We start from the raw sequence: 23,940 nt of genomic DNA, 5'->3' as shown, positions 1-23,940 counted from the left end.
TGACTATGTCTAGAATAACAACAAAAAACTAGGGTCTCCCAGAGGGCTCTTCCTCATGTGTAGCTGATCAAGGTCACACCTAAGACACCTGCAAAGCCCAGTACCCTGTGGGCACTTCCCATATTTCTTCAGCATCTCTTATTCTTCAGGTTGAAGCACTTACACACATCCTAGTGTGGAATTTAGGGCCCTAAGTGAGCCACTTAACCTGGTGCAGAAGGTTTGATAGGTCAGCTCAGCAGGAAGGCTTTCATCCAGCTCAAGGTCAGACTTTATAAGCATGCTTTTTAAGCACTCTGCTCCAACAACAGTTAAATGTCTTTGTTGTGACCGTCTGTGTTTGCAAAGGAGATAGCTACTATGTAATATGAAAAAAACCCTCAAAGATGAGAGGAAAGCAAGCAGAACAGTCCTTTGCTTCCACTCAGGGGGACTCCCTCAAGTTCCAAGAAAGAAAGAGAGAAAGACAAAAAGCTCAAAAAAATTGAAAGAAGGAAACCCGGAGAACAGTCACCACCAAGAACTCTGCTACTGACTGGCACAAAATAATTTGGTTTTAAAGCATTGCATCCTTTTTGTCTATTTTAAAGTCTTCCCTGTAGGAGTTTCTACGCTATGAACTGCTACCACCACCAAGACAAAGTGCTCTCTTTCAGAGAATGGAGCTAATTACATTCATGTCTTATTCAAGTCATCCCTTTTATCATGATGCCAGTGGACTTTGAAATCAGTCTGAGTTTCTACAATGGGGCTATGGGAATTTTCCTAGATAGGAGCCTGAGACCATGGCAGGAAATCTAACCTAATTCCCATGTCCTCCTCTCTCTCTTGATATTAGAAGCACTGAAAAACAAACAAACGAAATCCAGAATGACTTCACTGTAGTGTTCTGAATGTTGGGGGAAGTAGCAAAAAATTGTCCCGAGCACTGGCCAGAAGCACGGACATATGTGCTGTGACTTTCCATAATGTCAGGATTTATTGAAAAGCAATAAATTCACAAGGTTCAGTGGGTTCATTGACAGCAATTTGCCATAAAAGTCTTCCTACCTTGGAAGTTTGGTGGAGGTGAGTGAAAGTTCTTTAGTACTTAATTACAAATATTTTCTTATACACAGCACACAGTATGTAGCTGAAGATGGAAATTTCTGTCCCATCCAGGCCCACAGCCATTCAGTCCCAAATAAACACACAGGGATTATATTAATTATAAACTAGTTGACGTATCACTCACACTTATTAACAACTAGCTCTTGCTACTTAAATTAACCCATTTCTATTAATCTGTGTATTGCCACAAGACTGTGGCTTACTAGTGTGGCATATTACTCCTTTAGCAGCTACATGGCATCTCCTTGACTCCTCTCTCTCTCTCTCTCTCTCTCTCTCTCTCTCTCTCTCTCTGGATTTCCCACCTGGCTTTACTCTGCTAAATCATTGGCCAAAACAGTTTTATTCAAAAACCAATAAAAGCAATCAATATAGAAACAGAAGGACATTCCACATCATCTCCCCTGTTCTGTCTAATTAAAAAGGAAGGTTTTTAACTTTAACATAGTAAAATTACATATACAAAATAGATATCAAGCAAAAATTATAGTTTCAATATGTAGTCCTTTTACATTTAGCAAATTAGGGAAAAAATCTATTGTCTATTCTCTCTTTGTGAGTTTGAAATTTTATATTTAATCTAATACCTATCCATCTGAAATATATCTCTGTTCATCTAGAAAACCTAACATGAAAAAAAATCAAACTTGTAGTACAAGTTTGACTATTGTAGATGACTATCTATTAGTCCATGCTTTCTATTTCTATATTACGTTTTTCAATGAGTTGTACAAGCATAATACCTTAAACAGTATAGTGTGACAGGGCCTGCTTTTGGTCCTGTCTGCCTGGCAAGCTTAGCCCCAAAATAACCACATAGAAACTGTATTCATTCAAATACTGCCTGACTTATCATCTCCAGCCCCTTATTGGCTAACTCTCACATATTAGTTTAACCCATCTCCATTAATGTATATCACCACTTCACTGTGGCTTACTGGCATGAGTCTAACCAGTGTCTGTCTTGGGCAGGAGAACCATGGCATCTGCCACACTACCCTTCTTCCCAGCATCCAGTTCTCTCTACTCTGCCTACCTAATTTCTCCAAGGCAGTTTCTTTATTCAACCAATGAAAGCAAGACATAAATAAAAGGACCTCTTACACCATTTCCCTTTTTCTGTTTAAACAAAAAGGTAGGCTTTAACTTTAACATAGTAAAATTACATATAATAAAACAGTTATCAAGCAAGAATTACAGTTATAATATTTATATCTATTTTATCTTTTATCATAACAAAGGAAAACTATAACTATCCATTCTTCAACTCCATCAAAGACTCTAGAAGAATATAATATTACCTAAGTAAACAAGAAATAATCAAATTTCAAAACTCTAGAAATGACAGCAACATCTCGCTGCCTGTACAGTCACCCAAAGTTCTTCTGTACTGTTGGGGCATCCATCCTAAGCCTACAGGCCCGTAGTATCCAGCAGACATTTCCATGAAGCAGGAAAATTCAAAGACAGTTCAGTCACTTTTTTCTGTGTCCCGCAGAATGTCTCACAAACTCTTTCATAAAACAGGAACCCCAAAGGATCATCTCATCTTTAGGCAAGTTTATCTGTCCTCTCTCTGTGGGTTTTTTTATGGCCAGTTTATGTCCAGGCAAGAGCAGTTTCTTGCCCAAATGGCTATCAAACTCCATAAGGATTTTCTTTGGGACTAAACAGCTGGGGGACCAGGCGGGACAAAAACCCCAATAAGCAGGCCCTCATGTTACAAAACAGGAATAGAAATAGACATATAAAAAACTGACCTTAAATTTGTATCAAAAAGCCAAAGCCCATACCAATGTAAAACATTCATTTCTTTATCATATCCCCTTTTGTTTCTTTAGAAAGACCTTGACTCTGACCATTAAACATTTATAATCAACCCCCTTTAAATATGAACAAACATTTATAAATAATATTTGGGATTTAGAGTATACATTTTTAGACTATTTTCTGATGGTTGAGGGTGCTGTTAATCAAGCCTTTCATGGGGTATCCTATGTGGTTGGTTCATCTCAGCCAGCAGTCCTGAAGCTGTTGTGAATGTTGGACCACCTGGGTCATTGCTTCAGAGGGGGTCTTGTTTGATCAAATCATATCAGCCAGTAAGAAATCCACTGCTTTCCATCCTCTGTGGAAACAAAAGCAGAACCTCTTTTCTAAAGTAACAAATAACTATGTATATCTCTATACGTAATCATAGGTTACAAAATGAATATAAATTAGACACTACAACATAATTCAATACATTTCATAAATGGTTGAGGGCCATATGGGAGACATGGTAGGTGGCAGATAGGTGACATATGGTCTGCTTGGCCGAATCAACAGCAGGGAATAGATCCAAGCTGGAGTCCTTGGTTCTTGGTGTACATAGAATGGTGTGGGTCCATGTCATGGAAATGCTAGATGTCCATCGGTTTCTTGAGTCCAGACAAGGAATTGCACTCTTTATTAGATATGGAAAGCCCAAATTTTCCCATAATAATTTAATATGCCCACGTGTCCTCAAAGTTTCACTGTTTTCCAGTAAACTGATGAGGAGGCTCCTCTTTCACCCTCAGGAATAAGCTATTTATCTGTCTTGCTGCAGTGGTAGCCTCTGATAAATGATACAGGTTCTAGGTCTACCCAGGGACTACAGTCATCCTTCTTCCTCAAAATGGAGTCAAAGGCCACTTGTCAAAGGAGCTTGCATAGCCTAGAGCCATGCATAGCTTGAAAAACCAAGACTTTATATAATATAGAGTAACTTAAAGTAGGGCATACTCTGATCTGAGCAGGATTATTCTATTTAGTAATACAATATTACTCTATTAATATTATTCTATTGAGCAATATTTTCACATCTGGTGATATTTGTGCTTCTGAATTAAGAAAGGGATTTTTTAGTAAAAAATCTCAAATATTTGATATGTGGAATTCAAGAGATTTCTATTTTAAATATTGTGCCTTTGGTGGGTATATAGTAATGTATTACTTATTTCTCTCCTCATCTTCTTGTTGTGTTTACTCTGAGAACCCCATAGGTAAATCATCCTCTGGGACCCAGGGAGGTGGCTCAGGTGTTATGGGTGTATATCGTTCTCACTGAAAACTCAAGTTTGGGTCACAGAATCTACATTGTGGCTACCTCACAACTGCCTATAATTTCAGCTTCAGGGGATCCCACTCCCTTCTAACTTCATGGGTTCCTCCACTCTTATGCACTTCCTTAACACATATACATAATTAAAACTAAAATCTTAAAACCTCTTCTGTATGCTCAGTTTCTGCAAACTTCTAATCCTTCACAAGTACCCATGAATAGTGATAAATTCAGTGTGGGCAACTCTCCTAAGGATCTGATTAGCATTCCTATAGTATCCACAGCTTATGATCACATAAAGTGACCAGTTCCGCATTTATGATCTCACCTCTCTGATGCCCTAGTCATTTTGGGTTCTAAGAACATATTTCCAAGGGAATCACATGTTATTGTATAGTATAAGTCTAATTGTTGTCCAGAGGAAAATATGAGAGAAAATTTATACATGGGCAAATTGAAAAATGTCTACATTGTATGTTTGTTTAAAACCCGAAAAGAGCTAGCATTTAAAAATCTTGTTAGTCCAAATTTAGGAGTCACAACCTGTGCCCAAACTAAGTTTGGCTGTTCATTCTCAACAAGCTGTTTAAAGGGGCCAAATTAATAGTAGAAAGCAGACAATGGAGATTTATTCAACTTGACCACATTAAGAGAAAAAAGACTCTTCCCCAACTTCATTCTCAAGGTCCTGAAGTGAGATTTAAGATGAGCTCTATGCCATCCTGGTCAAGGTGTGGTCCCACCAACTGCTGACTCTTTATCTGGCCATTAGTTTCATCCAGTGAAATGGTCTTACAAGTTGTTAGAGCTCTATGAAATCTCTTTCATGGCTGGTGTCTTTTCTTCTTTCTAGAAGGAGTTCCAATAGTTAGACAGATTGAAACACAATTGTCTCCTCAGAATATCTTTATTTCTGTTGGACTTAATAACATTATTATTATTGACTTAATTAAATGACTTCCTCAGTTTAAGATTCACAGGATCAGAAGGATTTGAAGAAACATAAGAGGGATAGAAACAAGGTAATATTAGAAGACAACAGCCTCAAATTTCCCAGAGCCCATCTTTTCCAAATGACTTTAACCTCTCCATCCACTGCGATGCTGTCTGCCCTCTTCCATTGTTTTAGCGATTTTCTAGGAAAGTTTTTATGTTCACTGAGATATTTATTACTTCCAGTGAAGACAGGAAAAATCAGAGACTTACCTCATTTGCAATTCACTCTTGAATTTTATTTATTTTAATGAAATTCAGAAGCTTTAACTTATTGTCAGTTGCAGTTGATTGATACCTTTGGCTTAAAGAATGTATGATTTTTCAGTTAGTATTTATTTCTTTTCCTTGGAGCAGTTATACCTATGGTTATTTCCATATAAATATGATGGTGATGCATTATTCATGTTTGAAGTTATGACAATTTAGATAAAACACCAAGAGTTTCTTTAGCCAGTGAAAGCCTTGTGAAATTTAAGGCATGATTTCTTGGAATCAGAAAGGAGTGTTAGCTTAGAACACCTTGTCATCCAAACATCAGAAGACAGGGTAGTCATCATGCTGAGAACTGACTAAATGTGATTCTAATGTCAGTGATATGGAAGACTTATGTCTGCACCTTAGCATTGCAGGATTGCCTTCCCATGTTAGCCATCACAGGCCAGACCAGTGCTGTCACACAAAAATAAACATGACAGTTGCCAAGGAAACAGAATCACCTTGGAGATGATTAACACCACCAGGACTAACAGTGATGGCTGCAATCAATCATGACCAAACAAAGAGCGGCAAACATTTTTCTAGGGCATAAGAGACAGAGGTTTCTTTCTGAGACCACTTAGAATCATAGCGATGTGTTTCTCTGGGAATGTGGGACTACCCTAGAAAATGGCTACACTTCTAACCACTGAGCAACTTTTTGCAAGGCCTGAAAGTGTTTTTGAGGTTTGGTAGAGAAGGTTCCATTTTGCAAACACTTTGGATTAGTATCTATTATGTTTCTTGTCTTTGAGAATCTTTTGACTCCAAATGATCCTATTTGAAGTTCTTAATGCTTGTGGATTTTACAAAACTGGTCTAGCCTAAGAGGACTTTGCCAAAACATCAAAGACACAATACTTTCACCAAGAAAGGTTGGCAGTGGATAAGAAAGCATTGTTAGTCTTGAACAAAAGACTTTATACTTGAATTTAGGTAGGGTAACATATTTTTGTTGTTGTTACATGGTGTGCCTTGTTGAGATCAGGCTGTTCTGGCTTCAAAGGACAAGACAATCATTATCAACAAAAAGACTGTCCCAATAATATACTTACCTCTAATTTTAGTATTAGAGTGAGAGATAAAAATTTAAGTCATTATGCTTTTGCATGTAGAGAGGATTATAAAACTGTTATTCAAGTTAAATAATGTCAAAGATTGTTCCAATGCATGCAATTTACTTTTTGATACTCCCAATTGAACAAAAAGATGTGAGTATAGGCTGATTATTAATGATGAGTAAATTGAGGTCTGTCACAGAAAACCCTGAACATCTTTGTTTCATTTAATAAGGAGATTTTCTTTTTACTTCCATCATCTTCCAATTTGGTATCCCGCTTATCAGTTTTTACACCACAACAAGATACCGTGGCTATCATGTATCTTAAGTAGATCAAATGAAGCGCATAATACCATCTATACAGTATTCTTGCTAAACAACTTAGCAGATCAAATGACCACACGCAGGATACATGGAAGCAGAGAGGGCATCTCCAGGGGGATTCATAATCAGCTGTGTTCAGATTATGAAAAGGGATACTGGACAAATTATTTGTTTTCTCCAACAAAGAAATTGAAGAGGATAAAACAAAAAAGGAAAATGAAAGAATCCAAATGAGATTTAGGAGACATATTAACTAACTGTAAAATGTGAACATTATTTGAATTGTGATATGAAGAAATCAACTGGGACTACTAAGTAATATTTGATAATATTAAATGATTGATGTTAAGTTTTTGCTGAGACAAATATGATGAAATTAAAAAAAGAGGAAGAGTCTGTGAGATGGCTTGCTGGATAAAGGTATTGCTGCCGAGCCTAATGACCTGAGTTTGATACCTGAGACCACATGGTAGTAGGCGTTGTCATCTGAACCCCCTCACATATCATGGCACATGCTCTCTAAATAAATGGATATAATTTGAAAACATGTAAATAAAAAATAATGGAAATGAAAGGAGACACCTTGAAGGACAAATGATGAAATTATTTACAAATGAAATGATTTGCTTTGGATTAGTTTCAAAAATACACCAGTGTCCAGTAACAGTGAAGGTGAAGCCTTTGCTTCATAAAATCAACAGAAGAGACTTTGTTAATTAGCAAAACTGACATTAAAGATGGGTTTCAATATTTAGAATTAAAAATTTAGTTTTTTCTAATAGTGAGCTGGACGTGGAAGAAACGTGTTGAATGAGAAGTGGACTCACCAGAAGCAATGGCTTTAATTCTCCATTTGCGTGAACAGACTTGCAGGGCCTCTTCATGCTCATCTTTCACTCTGAGAAACAGGACCTGAGGTTTTATTCCAAACTCTACATTCAGATATTGGCTTGGAGGACCCTGGTACCCAGGGCTCATGCTCAAATAAGCACATGCTGACTACAGGTTAGTCATTCTCCCAGGATGAGCTAGAGGCATCGTGGGACTTACAGGGAGGACTTTAGACTCATTCTCCCCATGAACCAGGTTCTATGTTCCTCTGCTGTATCTTTCTGTTTTGAGCAAACTGAAGGGGTTTCCAGATTTGTCCTGAAATGTGAAAATGCTACTCCTCTGGCTGCTGGAGGTCAGTGATGGGAAACCTGTTTGCTTTCTTCTTTTTTCCTTTATGTTCTTTTTTTTAATTGAATAATCTTCTATTTATTTATTTATTTATTTAAGATTTCTGCTTCCTCCCCGCCACTGCCTCCCATTTCCCTTCCCCTCCCCCAATCAAGTCCCCCTCTCTCATCAGCCCAAAGAGCAATCAGGGTTCCCTGCCCCATGGGCAGTCCAAGGACCCACCTCCATCCAGGTCTAGTAAGATGAGCATCCAAACTGCCTAGGCTCCCACAAAGGCAGTACATGCAGTAGGATCAAAAACCCATTGCCATTTTTCTTGAGTTCTCAGTAGTCCTCATTGTCCGCTATGTTCAGCGAGACTGGTTTTATCCCATGCTTTTTCAGACCCAGGCCAGTTCCCTATAGAACATCCCCATTGTCTCAGTGTGTGGGTGTACCCCTCGCGGTCCTGAGTTCCTTGCTCGTGCTCTCTCTCCTTCTGCTCCTGATTTGGACCTTGAGATTTCTGTCCGGTCTTTATTTTCTAATACAGTAAATGTACATAGATAGAAAACATAAATTTATGACTTTGAGTCTTCCATGCATTTATTAAAAATATAAGAGGTTCTTGGGGCTGAAGATTTGAAAGCTATGATTTTATTTGTTGTCATGCTTGCTTTGAGGGGCACTGCAATGCAAAATATTATAGAAGCACATATGTTTTGGAAAATTTGGATTTTTATCAAGCTTATGTAGCAAACTACTTCATCTACTTATTTACAGCTTGTCTACACTGCTAATTAGATGTTTATTGCCATAGGGCTCTAAGGCAGTGTCTTAGTTAGGGTTTGTATTGCTGTGAAGAAACATCTTGACCTCGAAAACTCTTATGAAGGAAATGTTTAATTGAGGTGGTGGTACTTAGTTTCAGAAGTCTAGATCATTATCGTCAAGTTGGGGAGCATAGTGGCAAGCAGACAGACATGGTGCTGGAAAGGTAACTAAGAGTTCTTACATCTTGACTCATGGGCAACAGGAAGTAGTCTGTCTCAATGGGTATAGCTGGAGCACATATGAGACCTCAAAGCTTTCCTCCTCAGCTACTTACTTCCTCCAACAAGACCACACCTACTCCAACAAGGCCACACCTCCTAGTAGTGCCACTCCCTTTGGAGGCCATTTTCTTTCAAACCACCACAGGCTGGAACCTTGGCTTCATTATATATGTCAAAAATCCAAATTTAATTAAATGATCAAATTGGCTTTTTATCTGAGATTGATAAATTGGAGGAGTACCTCACAAAAAGCTTAGAAAGCTTCTCCCACAAGGGAGGGAAGCGAGTTTTTATAGGCAGAGAAAGGACAGAGAAATCAGGGACAGACTACAAAGGCATAATGATCACTTTGACACAGGATTAAAACAGAATTGCCTAAAGTGGACTAATTCTAGCCCAGAGCAAATCTGACTCTGATTTCTCAGGAAGTCTGATAACGCACTTCCAGTTATTGGTACGGAACCTCAGCCTGAGTGATTCTGCCCTGCTTTGGTTTATTGAGTCCAATTGGCCTCCTGTACCATTTTGTTTTAGACATTTTATTTAACATAACCTAGAAGCATGACACTAGTTACACCCACCTGTAACTATTGGTGCTTTAATCAATCAATAAAAAATTTTAAGGTTACATGTGAACAGATAAGCTTAACTAATAAAGTTATGCTTATTAGGTTTATGCTAATAAAGGACACCATAAACCTATGCTCAGGAGCTGTAGAACAGAAGGTTAGAAGGCAGCAGGGGGCCAAGGGCCGGAAGAGATAGTGGAATCCAGGGAAGGAGGATTGATATGCAGAGAATGAAAGCAGTCTGGAGATGTGGGCCTTGGGCACCTCTGCTCCCAGCAGTTCCTGAAAACAGTTCTCTGGCTGCTGTCCTAGGCCACCCTGCTTTCTGGTCTGAAGAAAAGGGTGCTCTGAGGGGAAGTAGAGCCTGCAGGGTGCAGTTCCCCTTATCCCAGCTCACCAAGCCTCTGCTGGTTCACTGGAGAACAAAGACATTCATTTCACAGGTAGAGATTAGAGGACTAGAGTGAACATGTAAGCAATCGAATAACGTGCATGAGTAATTGTCTTACATTTTTCTTTTGGGAGCTGAGGGGATAGAGGATGGAGGATGACAAAGATTCACCATGGAGACGTGGAGGAGGCAGCAGCAAAGGCTCTGGGCAAAGGGACGCATACTGAATCCTTCCCTGCAGTTGTCTCCAGGTTGGGTCTTCAACTTCCTCCCCTGCATGGTTTTTGCAAGTGTGGTTGAGAATAAATGCTACTCTGCACTCCAGAGGTTGAGGATGTCCTTTCTACTGGTCTTCTTTTAAATAAAGAATGATTTTAGTTTTCAGATATTCCACCGTGAAAACAAAAAACTTTTTGGATATGCACAGATCTACCCATTAGTAATGCCATGACCTAATATTTTTTGAGGGTTTGCACCATTTCAGAGTTTTCAAAACTGTTTGCCTTTGTTTTTCCTGGCCCTATCTAGCTTCTGTATTTGGAGTCCAGTATTGGGGCCCTAATCATTTGTGTTATCAGAGGGGTTCTCTGCACCCACACTGCTGGAGTAGGTCACAAAAGCAGGAGGAGGACCCAGGCTAGAGTGAAAGGGATAGTGTCCAGAGTGGAGCAGGTGCTGAAGACCACCACATTGCAGCGGCCATGCCATGTGGCACAAGGGAATATGAGTTTTTAAGTCTGGCAAGATCCTTGAAGGGTAGGACATTCTCTGACTTCGTTTTGTTTCTGCAATATCTTACATAGTACCTTGTGTGCAAAGAGAGCTCAAAGGTGACCGAGACAGTTGTTATTCGATTGTAAATTCTGAGGGAATCTTACTTTTTAATTTGCACAGTTCTGTTGTGTGACAGAGTCAAACCCAGCCTGTTTTTTTTCTACTATGACATTGGTCCAGGCTGCAATGACATCTTATATTCTCTTCGTTCTTGCAGTATTTACCCAGTCACCATGCGGATCACCTCCGAGTTTGATTCCTAACAGCCCTCCCTCCATCCATTTCTTTGATGCTCAGGAAGTTTTACCACCACCTTGGAGCTGAGTTCCTCGGCCTGATTTTTGAGTCATTACTGGTCTCCATACCTTTCCAACCTCATCTTCTGCTCTTCCCTGGGTCAGACTTGACACTGTGGCCACCAGTCCATCCTGAGATGGGTGTGACTGCCTCCAGACTGCAGGCCTGAATCTTGACTGCATTTTCTCTGTATGAGGTTGACTTTGAAACACTGTCTTAATTCACTTAAGCCCTTCAAAGGCTACCTCAAATTGTTCTATTAAAGAACATTCTCTCCTTTTAACATTCCTTCAGGGTGTCAAAAGTACGAGTCTCAAGTAAAATAAACAAAAATTGTCTGCATGTGCACAAGAAACTCAGTCTTTTTTTCTGCTCTGCTTATGAGAGTGAATGTTTGCCTTTGAAATTTCTATTTTCCTACTTTTCTGGTACCTGGTGTTAGTTCAAATGTGTAAAACTTTAATTAAGACCAGATTTCTATTTTAGGTTTACATCCAAGAAATGAAGATAATTTGTATGCACAGGTAATACTGACATTCCAGCAAGACTAGAGAATGGAGATTATGTCCCCTACTAAACCTAGAACCATGGAAAATGCAACCTGAAACTCTCTAAATACTACCCAATGAAATGCAAATCTGTCTTTTTATTTCAGAGAGTAGAGGCCCTAAGATTAAAGTGAAAGTATATGGGGCTATAAGGTAATATAAAACTTCAAAGATTCTTGTCTATTCTTTACATATTAAATCCGTGTTTCACTTCAGAAGGATCTTTTATATTTTGTTTTGAAAATGATATTCATAGTATCTGAAATTCTTTTCCTCTTTGGTTACAAACTGAAATGAACAAGAACACCCATGCGTTGTTGCCTTCTCTAAATCCCAGAACTGGTTTACACCCCAGTGAGATGCCGATAGCCCAGTCATCCCAGAAACTGCAGAACCAGCCACACATCTCTCCGCTTATTGGCAGATACTCGGTGGCAAACTGACTCATAAGTATGTGATAATTAAATTTAGCTGGTGTTTTTCACTATAGACTGAAATTCTATCATTACTCACTGACACCCAGCATGTACCAGCACTGTGTAAGACCGTGATATATTAAAATTAATTCAGAAGTTTTAGGCTCTCTTCGTATAATTCAATGACGTGGATGGATTGACAGTGGCTCTCATTCCAATAGACTCTTGGTTGGCTGTGGGAACGGAAGTAAGAGACCAAAGAGAGCTCATATCGAGAGTGCTGTGAGACACACTCCTTTTCTTTCCCCTATCCTCTCTTGCCTTTCTTTGTAATTCTACACTTGCCATCTCATTGCAGAATGGTCAGTATAGAATGTTACCTCTCCTCCCACTTGCCAGTCAGCAAGCATTGGCATTTAACTGGCTTAACAGAAGCAAACACGCAAATGAGGATCGGAAGGGAAGAGTTCTGATGACTCACAGATGAAGAGCTAACTCCGAAGTGTTTGGAAGTGGACTATATTTTTAGAACTAGACCAGACCATTTTGACAGAATGTTGTAAGTATACAGCCATTTTGTGTCATAATTTCTGAGTGTATATCTTTGCCAGGAAAAGTGTACAGTAAGAAAAGAATGGCTTATATTAAATCCGCGTTGAAAGTTGCTAAACATCTTTTTGGCAAATATAAAACAACATACAGTATTTACTTTCCAAAGAGCATATAATTTACTTACATTAACTTTTAAGAGTATGTGGTCATGTTTTTACGATGATAATGGACAAGGGAAATGTATAGTCTATGTTGAATACAATCTATATCTAATTTGATCTTAGATTTTCATGTCCTCTGCATTTTTGCTTTTTGTTTTATCTGACCCTCTTGATATTTTATAACAAACAAAATATAATAAAGCATGTTTGAAAGAGTCTTCCTTCACTCTTTGAGAACTGATGGAAAGTCAATTTGCCTTCCCAGATTAACAGTATAAATTACAGCACACAGTTACATATTTAAAATCTGGAAAAGCTTTAGGGAAAATATACCCAATGGCTGCAGAAAAAGTTTAGAAAAAGAAGCGATTTTATTGTTGCTATAAAATTCTCCCAAGAGATTTCAGTTGCTGACTTACAGTTACTGATCAACTTACAGTTGGTTGAGAACTTCAAATGAATGACCCAGTCTCTAGCCCTTAGGGTGACTGACTCAATGAGCTGGCTAATAAACACTGCTAAAATGTGATTTTAAACCAACTAAGAATATTTTCTCACACTTCAGTAATTAAAAATTATGAGCTTGATTTTATTCCAAAATAAAGTATAAATGGAATACCTTTTTGCCATGCATGGGTTTTCAATAAGCAAGAGAAACATATGGTGTTCTCTCCTCCTCTCCCATCTCCCAGATTGCACACCCCTTCTTGATCCTGCCTCCTTCTATACAAGTGATTTATTGAGTATGGATTGAAATGTCTATCAGTTCTAAGGTTCACACCGAAAAAGTATCATGGTGTGACAGGGTTTACAGGCATAATCTTCATGGTAGTATTAGAAAGTTAATATATTAAAACTCAAGAAATCAAACGTTAATACAAACGCTAGAGAGTTTTTCGTTGCAGGTTATGTGCCTTCTCTAAGATCAGTCTCTTCTCTACTCCTTTAAGATTCTTACTATCTAAGATGTGTTACTTTCCTCCCAAAATTCTAGATATTTTTCTTTGTCCTGTGTATGGAACTCCAAAGCTAATCATTACTGCATTTTGGAGACATGGTTTAAAAAACCACAGAAATTTTTTCATTGATGTAAGTATGGGGAATCAAAGACTGGAAGTTTGGCTCATACTAGGGGTGCTTGCCTAGCATGTACCAGCCTCTACTGTTAGTCTACACTCAGTCCTGAGTTTTACAAAAACCAAACAAACCTCAAGTCCTAAAAATCTAAGGTCATAGATGCAGGTCCTAATAGTCCTATTAACTTACATATTCCTCTAAATTCCAAATGCTTCTATTAGCAAATGATTCTGTACCTTGTACTGGAAATGCTGTAGTTTTGACTACAATAGAATACAATAAGCAATTGTGCTGCAAGCAAAGTTTGTAAATTTTTGTGCTACACATGCTCCTTGCGCCAAGGGATAAAATATACACTGGTAATGAGAAGGAACTAAAAGATTACACATTTATTTCAAAACTATTAAATAATTTATAAGGCAAGAAAGAGATTAAATAAATAAAAGCATCTTTAATCATTTCTATAGTAAAACGACCAATGGACCAACCACTTTTCTCATTGCAAAAGGAAGCAATGAGAAGAGAAAAAAAATATTCTAAGCTGAAGATGGGGCAGTCTGCAGCTTTCTATAAACCACCTCAGGGGTGTAAGAACAAGAAGACTCTGTCTGGAGAGGCTTCCAATAAATGGTAAACATTTATGTACAAATGCAAATGAGCACTTCCAGAAGAGGGACTCCTCCCCTTGGTTGACCTAGTTCTGTCACTTTAAGATGTGTTCTTAAACACACCTGGTATGTAAATCACCATCATCATGGGCTGAATCGTGCTTCTACCTCCAGTTCCTGTACTGTATACTCATTGCCCCCGTATAACTAAGAATCCAGCTGCATTTGGGGACAGTTATGTTAGTTAATGACATGGTTGCACTAGGGGGCAGCTGTTATGGTGGCCCCTAATGCAACTTAACTGTTATTCTTTTGAGAAGGAGGGGATTTGAGTGTGTACAGTGACACCAAGACTGCCCAAGTCCTTTAAGGACAAAGTGTGTTCTCACGCAAGTGTGGCCTTCTGAAAGCACAAAGGAGGATCTAAGAGGAAAAGCAAAATGATTGACATGCGATCTCGGGCTTCCAACCTCTAGAACTGTCAGTATTCAGACCTCTTGGTAGCTAATAAAGGACTATGCTGTTATTACAGCTTTAGAAAGCTAACACCCTATCTTAAAACCACAATAATGATTATGAACTTTTCTGTGAAGCAGAGTTTTTGTCTTGTGCAGCTCTGTGGGAAAGACAGCAGAGGGAAACCAATGATTTACTTCAATTTGAATGCAAACCACAAAGAACGTTGATCTTCTAATGTGAGATTAGAAGCAAGGTTCTTTAATAATTCAAGATCACAGTTACGTGCTCTGAAGCCTTGCTATGAGGTATAAAATGTGGTAGCAGAAGTGAGGCGGGGAGGGACGACAGGGTGACTCACTGTAAGAGACAGGGTAACCTTGTTATTCTCCCAGTCCCTAGAGAATAAGAGGGACAGTTCTCTGACCAACTTAAGTACTATAGTCAGTGGACCTCTAGCTCTGGGCTGGCAAGGACACTGTGGGAGTCCCCTCTGTGTACTGTGATTACCATTAATGAATAAAGAAACTGCTTTGGGCCTGTTGGTAGGACAGAACTTAGGTTGGCAAGGAAAACTAAACAGAATGCTGGGAGGAAGAAGGCAGAGTCAGGGAGAGATGCCATGGAGATGCTATGGAGCAGCTGCCAGAGTCAGACATGCTGGAACTTTGCTGGTAGACCACGACCTCGTGGTGATATACAGATTAATAGAAATGAGTTAAATTAAGATGTAAACGTTAGCCAATAAGAACCTAGAGCTAATGGGCCAAGCAGTGATTTAATTAATACAGTTTCTGTGTGGTTATTTCGGTTCTGGGAGGCTGGGATGAACAAGGGACCTTCCTTGCAACAGACCACTAACATTTAAGATGTTATAGAAAAAGTATTACCAAACTGGTCAATATTTTCTTTTCAAGGTGTATTATTTTTTTTTATTCATGGTATGTTTTTGTGGTATATTTGTGTTAAATTAGAATTGTTTAAGAAAGTAATATAAAACACATGTTTCTCAAGTAAATTTATATGAAAATTCTTTCTTCTGACTTAATTTTAGCTTTATTTCTCCAAATAGTTTAAATATCTGAGCTTGAGAGCTTTTACAATTGATGACTGCACTGTACTGTATGATGTATTACCTCAAAAAAGTAATACTGCCTACCTTACAAAAGCTTTTGCCTTTTTCTAGAGATTATTATATTTACACTAAAATTATTGGTGCTGAACTAAAAAAAAGTTACTATCAGTGCAAAAATAAATGTAGTGTTGGTCAGATATTTTTTTAAAGACCTTGTTCTATAGCCATTTCCTCCAGGATGAAAATCATCCAGCTTGAAGGGAAGCTCCTTAAGATGTGGGATGTTAGGAAGGTTAGACAATAGAACATTCTAAGGGGAGATGAAAAAATCCATTCTGCAGGGAAGCTTCTTAAGCTTAAGAAATAAGGAACTCAAAGGTTTCAGGAAATCCTTGAAACTGACCAGATACATTAGGCTCCTCCTTCTCTAAGCCTATATAAACTGCGAGGTCTGTTGAGAGACTCTCAGACCTGCTGAGCTGTCTCAAAGTGACAGATCAGTCAAGCTGTCTGCAAAAAGCAGAGACCAGACAAACTGCCTAGAAGAAGCAGAGACTGGCTGAGCTGCCCCCAAGAGGCTTAGACCAACTGAGCTACCTGGAAAGGACAGCCTTCAACCTGCTGTAACAAATTAGAATGAAGAGAACAGAGTCAAACATCACACTCTTGTTCAGCTCTAGAAATCCAAGGTCTACACCCTTTTCACTGGTTAAAGTCAAAATGGCCAAGCTTGTTCGTCTGGCAACTGAGGGGAGAAACTGTTTGTTCTGTTCTTGCTTTCTCCAGTGCTTAGAGCTTACCATTCTAGCACAAGCACCCACTTTCCACTCTTAAATCTGGGACCCTAATGGCTTTGATCACATCAACACCTTTGCTATTTTCCTAAAGCTTCCCTTCCCTCTTAAAAGGACTTTTTTTTTTTTTTTATTGCACAATGCTCCTCCAAATGAACCAAGATAATCCACCCATTGCAAGACCTGTAACCTCTTCCTCTGCTTGCATCCATTTTGCTAAGTTCACATTCACGTTCTAGGCATTGGGCATGGACATGCCTTAGGACATGCCTGTTCTTCCTAGAGTGGGTGATATACTGGAGTGGGGCAGGAAAGGAATGAAGGCTGGAAAAGCTTTCAGATAACATTTCCACGTGGTAATAACACTTAGATATGTCTTCTTACTATGTATTTGCCATGGTGATTCTGAACCCTCTATAAAGGCTATCTCATATAATCTACAAAATCCTGGGACCAGGGCTAGTATTTGACACATATTGATGGGTTCATATCAGCAAGCCGGAGAGACCACTACCCATTCACAGTGAGAATGTGGTGGTGCCTGGGTTTATGCCCTTGGAGTCTGGCTGCACCACAGAGCCATTCTGCTTCTACTGCAGTGTCTGCCTTTTCCAGTGACTGGATAATCAATGTGCTTTATAAACACAATAAGAAGCAGTAGATCCTTGCCTAAGAATGCCAGAACTCTTAGAAAACACTTGATAGTTTACATTCTGACTCACCTGACATCATAGTTGAGGAATCCCAGTTCTGACTGGAAAGTAAGAAATAAGTTGACATTGAAAGATTAAGTGTCATGCTTGAGGCTACACATCTGGGGTGGCAAAGATACTGAGAGCATGTTCTGTTTTCTCCATCTACTTTTGACTAAGGATTTTTCATTCAACATTCTACGGGCTACGTTATGGCTGAATCATATCCCCAGTATCTTGCAGCTCAGATGACGACCATATTTACAGAGAGATAATTTAAAGAAAGAATTGAGGTTAAATGAGGCCTATGGGGTAGAGATCTCGTCCAATTTAGCCAGTGTCCTATAAAAAGAGTCAACAGGGATACGTATACCCAGAGGAAAGGACGCATAAGGACATGGTGATAAGGCCACCATCTGTGTGCCTTGGCTGACAGAGGCCCCAGGAGAAACCAACCCTGATGAGTCAATGAAATTTAACATGAAAAATGATCTCGAGATAAGAAAATGTGAAAATAACCCAATAATACAAGTGAAGGGACCTTCTTCTAACCTCACCTTGGTCTTGGACAAGTAGCTCTGAAAAGAATGTGAGGAAAGTCAATTTTTAGTGTTAGAATGGTCCAGTGTGTGATATTTTCTCATCACAGTGCTAGAAAACTTGTACACTGCAGTTAGGCTACAGGCCTAGCTAGAAACCATATAGGCTGGAAGCAGATAACCATGTCCAAGTTCCTGGGCCTTCTCATAGGCAGAAATCAAAATTTGATTTTTTTTCAGCATTCATAAGAGCATGGGAGTCCTATACAAAATATGAAATGAGCAGTCTTCCTGGTTGGAAAGATGCCAAGTTAATATAGCAGCTGAACTGTCTTGTGCTAATAGTGACATATGAGTCTGATTAATTTAAATGTGAAGACTATTTATCATTTAATAAGTTGATTTATTTGGTAAATAAAAACTTGATATTTTTTATGACAAGACCATTAGGCCTGAAGCGTTACATTCTCTTCTGAGTTGTTTTATTTAGATCTTCCAAGAGCCACGTTGCACGATCCTCTCCATATTTCTGTACCACTTTATGGGCTACAGAAATGCAAATGATGTCATGTGTCACGCTAGGCATGCTGGGAACCACTGTGCTGAAATCAGGGAGTCCTACTAACATTTGTATGCTGTATGTGGTTATTGATTATTGTTCTGGGAAGGTAATATAAGTGTGATGAAAACCATCTCCAGATAACAAAGTATGAAAATAACCTAATAAAAAGAGCACCTGGGTGTCTCTTTAACCCAATAAAAGCAATATTAAAACAGTCAGTGCACTCATGTACCACAATATTAAATGCCATCAACAGAGTATAGCAAAAAGTTTGCAATACATTTTTAAGCAGAAATTACATTTTATTTAAAAATAATAGCAAAGGTATGAAGAACACACACTTCTATGAATAACAGAAGTTTACTAAATGTTTTTATAGTAAAATATTGAGCTCAGTCTATTATAACACAAAGGCTTGAGGTTCTACGAAGCAGGGGTACCTCTCAAGAAAGAAGGTGTCTGTGTAAATACAGGGTGGGATTCTGGGGCACCACTCTTACAAATGTACCTCTTTTTGCTCTTCTTAGCAACAGTAATAGGAATGTTCAGAAATGTTTAGGCTTTGGGGAAAACCAGTAAAATTTCCTGAGTATTCCATTTGACATTTAGATTATTTTTAAATTTTATGTGTATAAGTGCCTATGTGTATATATGTTCACCATACACATGCCTGGTGCCCACTGAGGCCAGAAGAAGGTATTAGATTCCCCTGAAACTGGAGTTACAAATGACTGTGAGCCACCCATGTGGGTGCTAGGAATGAAATCAAGGTTCTCTGCAAGAGCAGCAGATGCTCTTAACTGCTGAGCCGCCCTGCTAGGACCCCACTAAACAATTCTTAACACTGTCTTACCTTCCTCAAAAATGTGAAAAATGTCTGATGGAAACACCCGCTTTAGTTTTACTAAATACTAAAGAATTTATTATACTTAGTAGAGATGATAAGTGAATATATTTGAGAACCACAACCCTAAAACTTTCATCAAGGTCTTTGGAGATAGCATAAGGTTTTCCATCACAAGGTTAATTACAAGGCAGTTTATCGAGTGATAGTGGTATGTAGAGATATGAAGACTGCCACAGTTATAATAATAAAAAAATTGGAGAAAATAAGGCTATGGGAATGAGTGAACCCTCGACAACTGCAGATGGCTAGAGAAAGTTAGATACTAGCAAATAGGATCTCTCTTCCTTAGGCAGCATTTTCACTGCATGTATCAAGACAGAAATTCTACAAACTACATTGATTCATTCAATTTTTAAATCGGTTTACAGAGAAATTTTGATTCCGAGGTTATAACATTACAACTAATAGCTTTTTGGCATCTATCCCTAAACCATGGCCTTCTTGGCCATCTTTTTTTTTTTTTCATTAGAATATCACTTTAACAGAACTGTTGTTGAAAAAGGATATACTGCCCACAGAGTTCAGAGAAAGGTTCACAACAGATGGAATATAAATTCATTCTCGTTTTAAGTAATGCAAGCAATCCCATATAAAACAATAATTCAAAAAACTCTCATCTTAAGATTGCACTCACCCTCATTTATAAATACATCTATTGAGTATTGGACCTGAATGGAACACTTCTTGCCCACGCTTTGGTACCCTACACTTTCTACCCTGGCCACTTCATTCTATGAAGATGATCATCATCGCTGGATTTAAAAGTAAAGCCAAGTTCTTAATATGAATGCAGGTATTTTGTCTTCACATCAACAAAAGAAACCATGCTTTCAAAGAGTGAGAAAACAGAATCCCACGTTATAATCTACAGTATCGCAGGGAAAAGGAACCCATACATACAGCCATCTGCATTACAGAATTAACCAGCCATTTTTAACACACTATCATTTGAATTTAAAAGGCTTACAACCAATGCTTTAAGAAGGAAAACACTGGTAAAAAATAGTATATATATCTCCTTGGAAGATGATCTATTATTAAACACTAAAACCTTGTTTCAGAAGTTCCCCGCTTCAAGTTGTTACTCAAAAACTCATCGTGTTCAAAGCTCAAGTTGTTATGGGATCTTGATATCATAAGAAGTTTCTCTTTGTTAGTGAAGTCCTTTTTGATGGCTGTTTGGGGAACCAGCAACCGATCCATTGGGTCCTCCTTGTTCTCCAGTTTCATATACCCTTTGCTGTTACTTCGATCCAGCCGAGGCCAACTCGGGTGTTTTCTTTGTTCTGCCTGCACTGTGAGTGTGGAGGGCCCCCGTTCTAAGTCCAGGGATTTGGAGTGAGAGGAGAGGAAATGTAAAGATGTATTGGATCCAAACTGTCTTCTAGCAGCTCCAGGAGATAAGAGCTGCCCAGTCCCGGGTCCCAGGGCCACAGAGGACTTGTATTGACTCGATAGGGACTCCCCAACTGAATTGTTCCTTGGGAGTAATGTGCTGGACGCTTGGAAGGACTCACCAGTGCCGGGCATTGGGACCATCAGAGAATCCATTGAAAGATTCCTGGACCTGCTTTTGAGGTTGTCTGCCACCTCCGTGATGCTATCTATGCTGGGTTCATCAATGACACAGTTATTAAGTTTAATCACAGGCAGCGTAAAAGCACTGATGGATGATGAGACAATCGATTTGGTGTCACACTTCTTGGCGCTGCTGGTCTTGTCATCGGTGGTTTTGGATGGAGGTGGATAAAGGCCAAAGACAGAGACTGCGCTGTCAGATAGCAGAGGCGGCATGAGGTGCCCCAGGGTCTTACTTTCACTCAACATCAGCTCGTCCTCCTCCACCGAGCTGTCCACACGAAAGCTGTTCTGCATCCCTGAGAAGGAGGCCAAGGTGGTGGCTGCCAGCCTGGATGCACAGGGGCTGCCGTTCTGCTTCACTTCCGTGTCTCCCAGCAAGCCCGCATACAGGCCGTTGGCCTGCTTCTGCTCCTTGAGTCTCAGTGTGTGGATGTCAATGACTGTTGAGTAGATATCCCTCATGTGGATGATTTTGGTTTCTTTGTCGCGGTTCTCGTGAAGGATGGCGTTGGCACAGATGAAAATGAAGATGCCGATGCCCATGGTGAACGGGCCAAGCATCTTCATCTTGTCAGAGTGTAGATGCCGCTCAAAGAAGCGCACCACCACACCGCCCTGGTTCCGAACCACCTGTGTCTCATTGGTGGACAGAGTGGTCTCCGCGTCGATGAAATGCTCCTTCTGGGGCCAATAGCCAAGGACTGCCATGGCGATCCCTATGATGGACACCAGCACTCCGAGAATGAGGAAAAAGCCGGATGGGGAATAAAGCCGGATTTTCCCACGAACCACCACGACGTCAGCTCGCGGGCGTCTGCGGACTGGTTTCTGGTCCTGAGCAGCAGGCGCTGGGCTGAGGTTGACATGTTGCTGGGACCTGGCAGAGTCCTGCCGCTTCAGGGCCGCCAGACCGGTGATGACTCCCCCAGTGGCTATCATGGCTTCCTCTTGTACTCTGAAAAGAAAGGAAACAGTGATCCACTGGTGTGTCTGGGGAGGCTTTGCAAGTCAGTTTGAATACCGTTTAGCCAGGACTTTGGCTGCTATTGTTCCACGTCATAAAGACAGAAGAATAACTTTTCATTTTTGCAGTTTGGGAAAGGGTTGTGTTGGCGGAGTAATGTGATTTTCCGGGGATTCTCATCTTTCTTCTTCTTGTAGTAACGCCATGTGAGCTCAAGAAATATTTTGTTTTTGTTTCAATAATTTTGTTACCTAATATGTTAAGCTGCCCCTTGGTCACAAGACACTCCCACTCCCAGGCACACACCTTTTCATCATTATTTAGGTCATTTTCAAGAAATGGGGTCTTGGGTAGGAAGACAGGTCAGTTGGTAGTGTCTGCCTTGCAAACATAAGGAACTAAATTCAGTTCCCCTCCCTGCCCCCTCAGATCTGGATATGGTGACACACACACACACACACACACACACACACACACACACAAACACAGAATAATGCGCAGGCCAAAAGCAATTCTCAGACTTACCAAAAGAACACATTCCAAGTAACCATGGTGAAAAGTAACCCACAAACCCTTCCTGACAAACAAGCAAACAACACCCCCCCACACACAAAAACCCATTTAGTTTTTCTTTAAATTTTTATCTTTCTTATCTCTCTGCTCCCCTGGATTTCTTTGGCCTCTTTTTCTGTCTAATCCCTCCCTTCCTAAGTCTCCCTGTCTCTACGTTGACCTTGCTATGTTCAATTTCAGCTTTTCTTCCACCACAGAGTAAATCATTACCCCTAGAGTCCTGCCCCTGGCTACTTGTCTTGACTCTCCCTTGGCATGCATATCCATCCCCACATCTTCCACAATGGCCTTGATGCTGATGAGGCCCCAGTCTGTCTTTCAGACCTTAGCATGAATTGGATTTCACATTTTCAGCTGCTCCCTGGGGAACACATTCCTAGCTACATGCCGCTGGCATAGCTGAACTCACACCTACCATGCACCGTGGCCCCGTTGGTTGTCACACCTGGCTTTTTAGTGGAACCATTCCTTAGGCTTGGCCCTGTATAATGACTCATTCCCTCCCCCCTTCCCACCCCACTTTCCAACTAGGCTCTAAATCATAGAAATTTCATGTATTATGATCCCATTTCTTTCCAGACACGCACAGCTATATTAACTATCATTGAGCAAGCTTTCAACTGCTCTCCAAGATTTGGGTTCTTTTTCCTGTACCCGCTAGTTTCCATGGATGTGGCCGATTATCCCATGGAATACCTCTGTAAGAGTACAGTAGTGGGAGAAACACACTTTACTGCCTTCAGATTAATCTGGAATTTCAGACCCTACGGGTTTAGTCTCTCGGTTCCTTTTAGCATACACACAACTGAAATCTGACCAATATTTCCTGTTTCTCATTTACACTCTATGTCTTTACACTCTATGTCATGTTATTTCTGTGACTGTTAAGAACGTTTTAGCCAAAGAATGTGGTAGTACATGCCTTTGATACCAGCATCTGGGAGGCAGAAACAGGTGAAATTCTGAGTTCAAGGGTCAACCTTGTCTATAGAACGAGTCCCAAGATGGCCAGGACTACACAAAGAGACCGTGCCTTGGAAACAACAGCAAAAGAATGTTTAGTAGGACCTTGTGGACCTAACTCCCATTGGCTCCTACCTTTGCATACTGACTTCTGCTTAATCATATGCTCCACCTCCTTTATGACCTCCTTCAGCCTTCAGACTTCATATCCCACACAAGGTTAATTCCTCGGAGCATTTATACAGCTTTCTAGGGCACTTGATATATAGATATATATTTAATGTCTGAATTCTCCATGCTTTGTGGCCAAATTTCGTTTTAATTGACACTCTTATTATTCACTATAGAACCTTACACAAAGTCACTGTTCAAGAAATAGTTGCCAACATGATGAA

At 39.8% G+C, this 23,940-nt stretch overlaps 1 protein-coding gene across 2 annotated transcripts in view; it reads right to left on the bottom strand.

The window, feature by feature from the left end:
* Window positions 1-18,857: 18,857 nt before the first annotated feature.
* Tmem200a (transmembrane protein 200A) overlaps window positions 18,858-23,940 on the bottom strand; it is a 79,349-nt gene continuing 74,266 nt past the window's right edge. For both annotated transcript variants that reach the window (XM_050138092.1, XM_050138093.1), the window contains exon 2: window positions 18,858-22,000. In XM_050138092.1, the coding sequence (XP_049994049.1) occupies window positions 20,509-21,984 (1,476 nt within the window). In that variant the 5' untranslated portion in view covers window positions 21,985-22,000 and the 3' untranslated portion in view covers window positions 18,858-20,508. The remainder of the gene's footprint in view (window positions 22,001-23,940) is intronic.

Source organism: Alexandromys fortis, unplaced genomic scaffold (genome assembly GCF_014885135.2).
Source record: "Alexandromys fortis isolate MF-2015 unplaced genomic scaffold, M_Fortis_MF-2015_v1.1 scaffold_14, whole genome shotgun sequence".
NCBI lineage: Eukaryota > Metazoa > Chordata > Mammalia > Rodentia > Cricetidae > Alexandromys > Alexandromys fortis.
The sequence above is the reverse complement of the archived record's forward strand: the minus strand, read 5'-3'. Positions and strand labels throughout refer to the sequence as shown.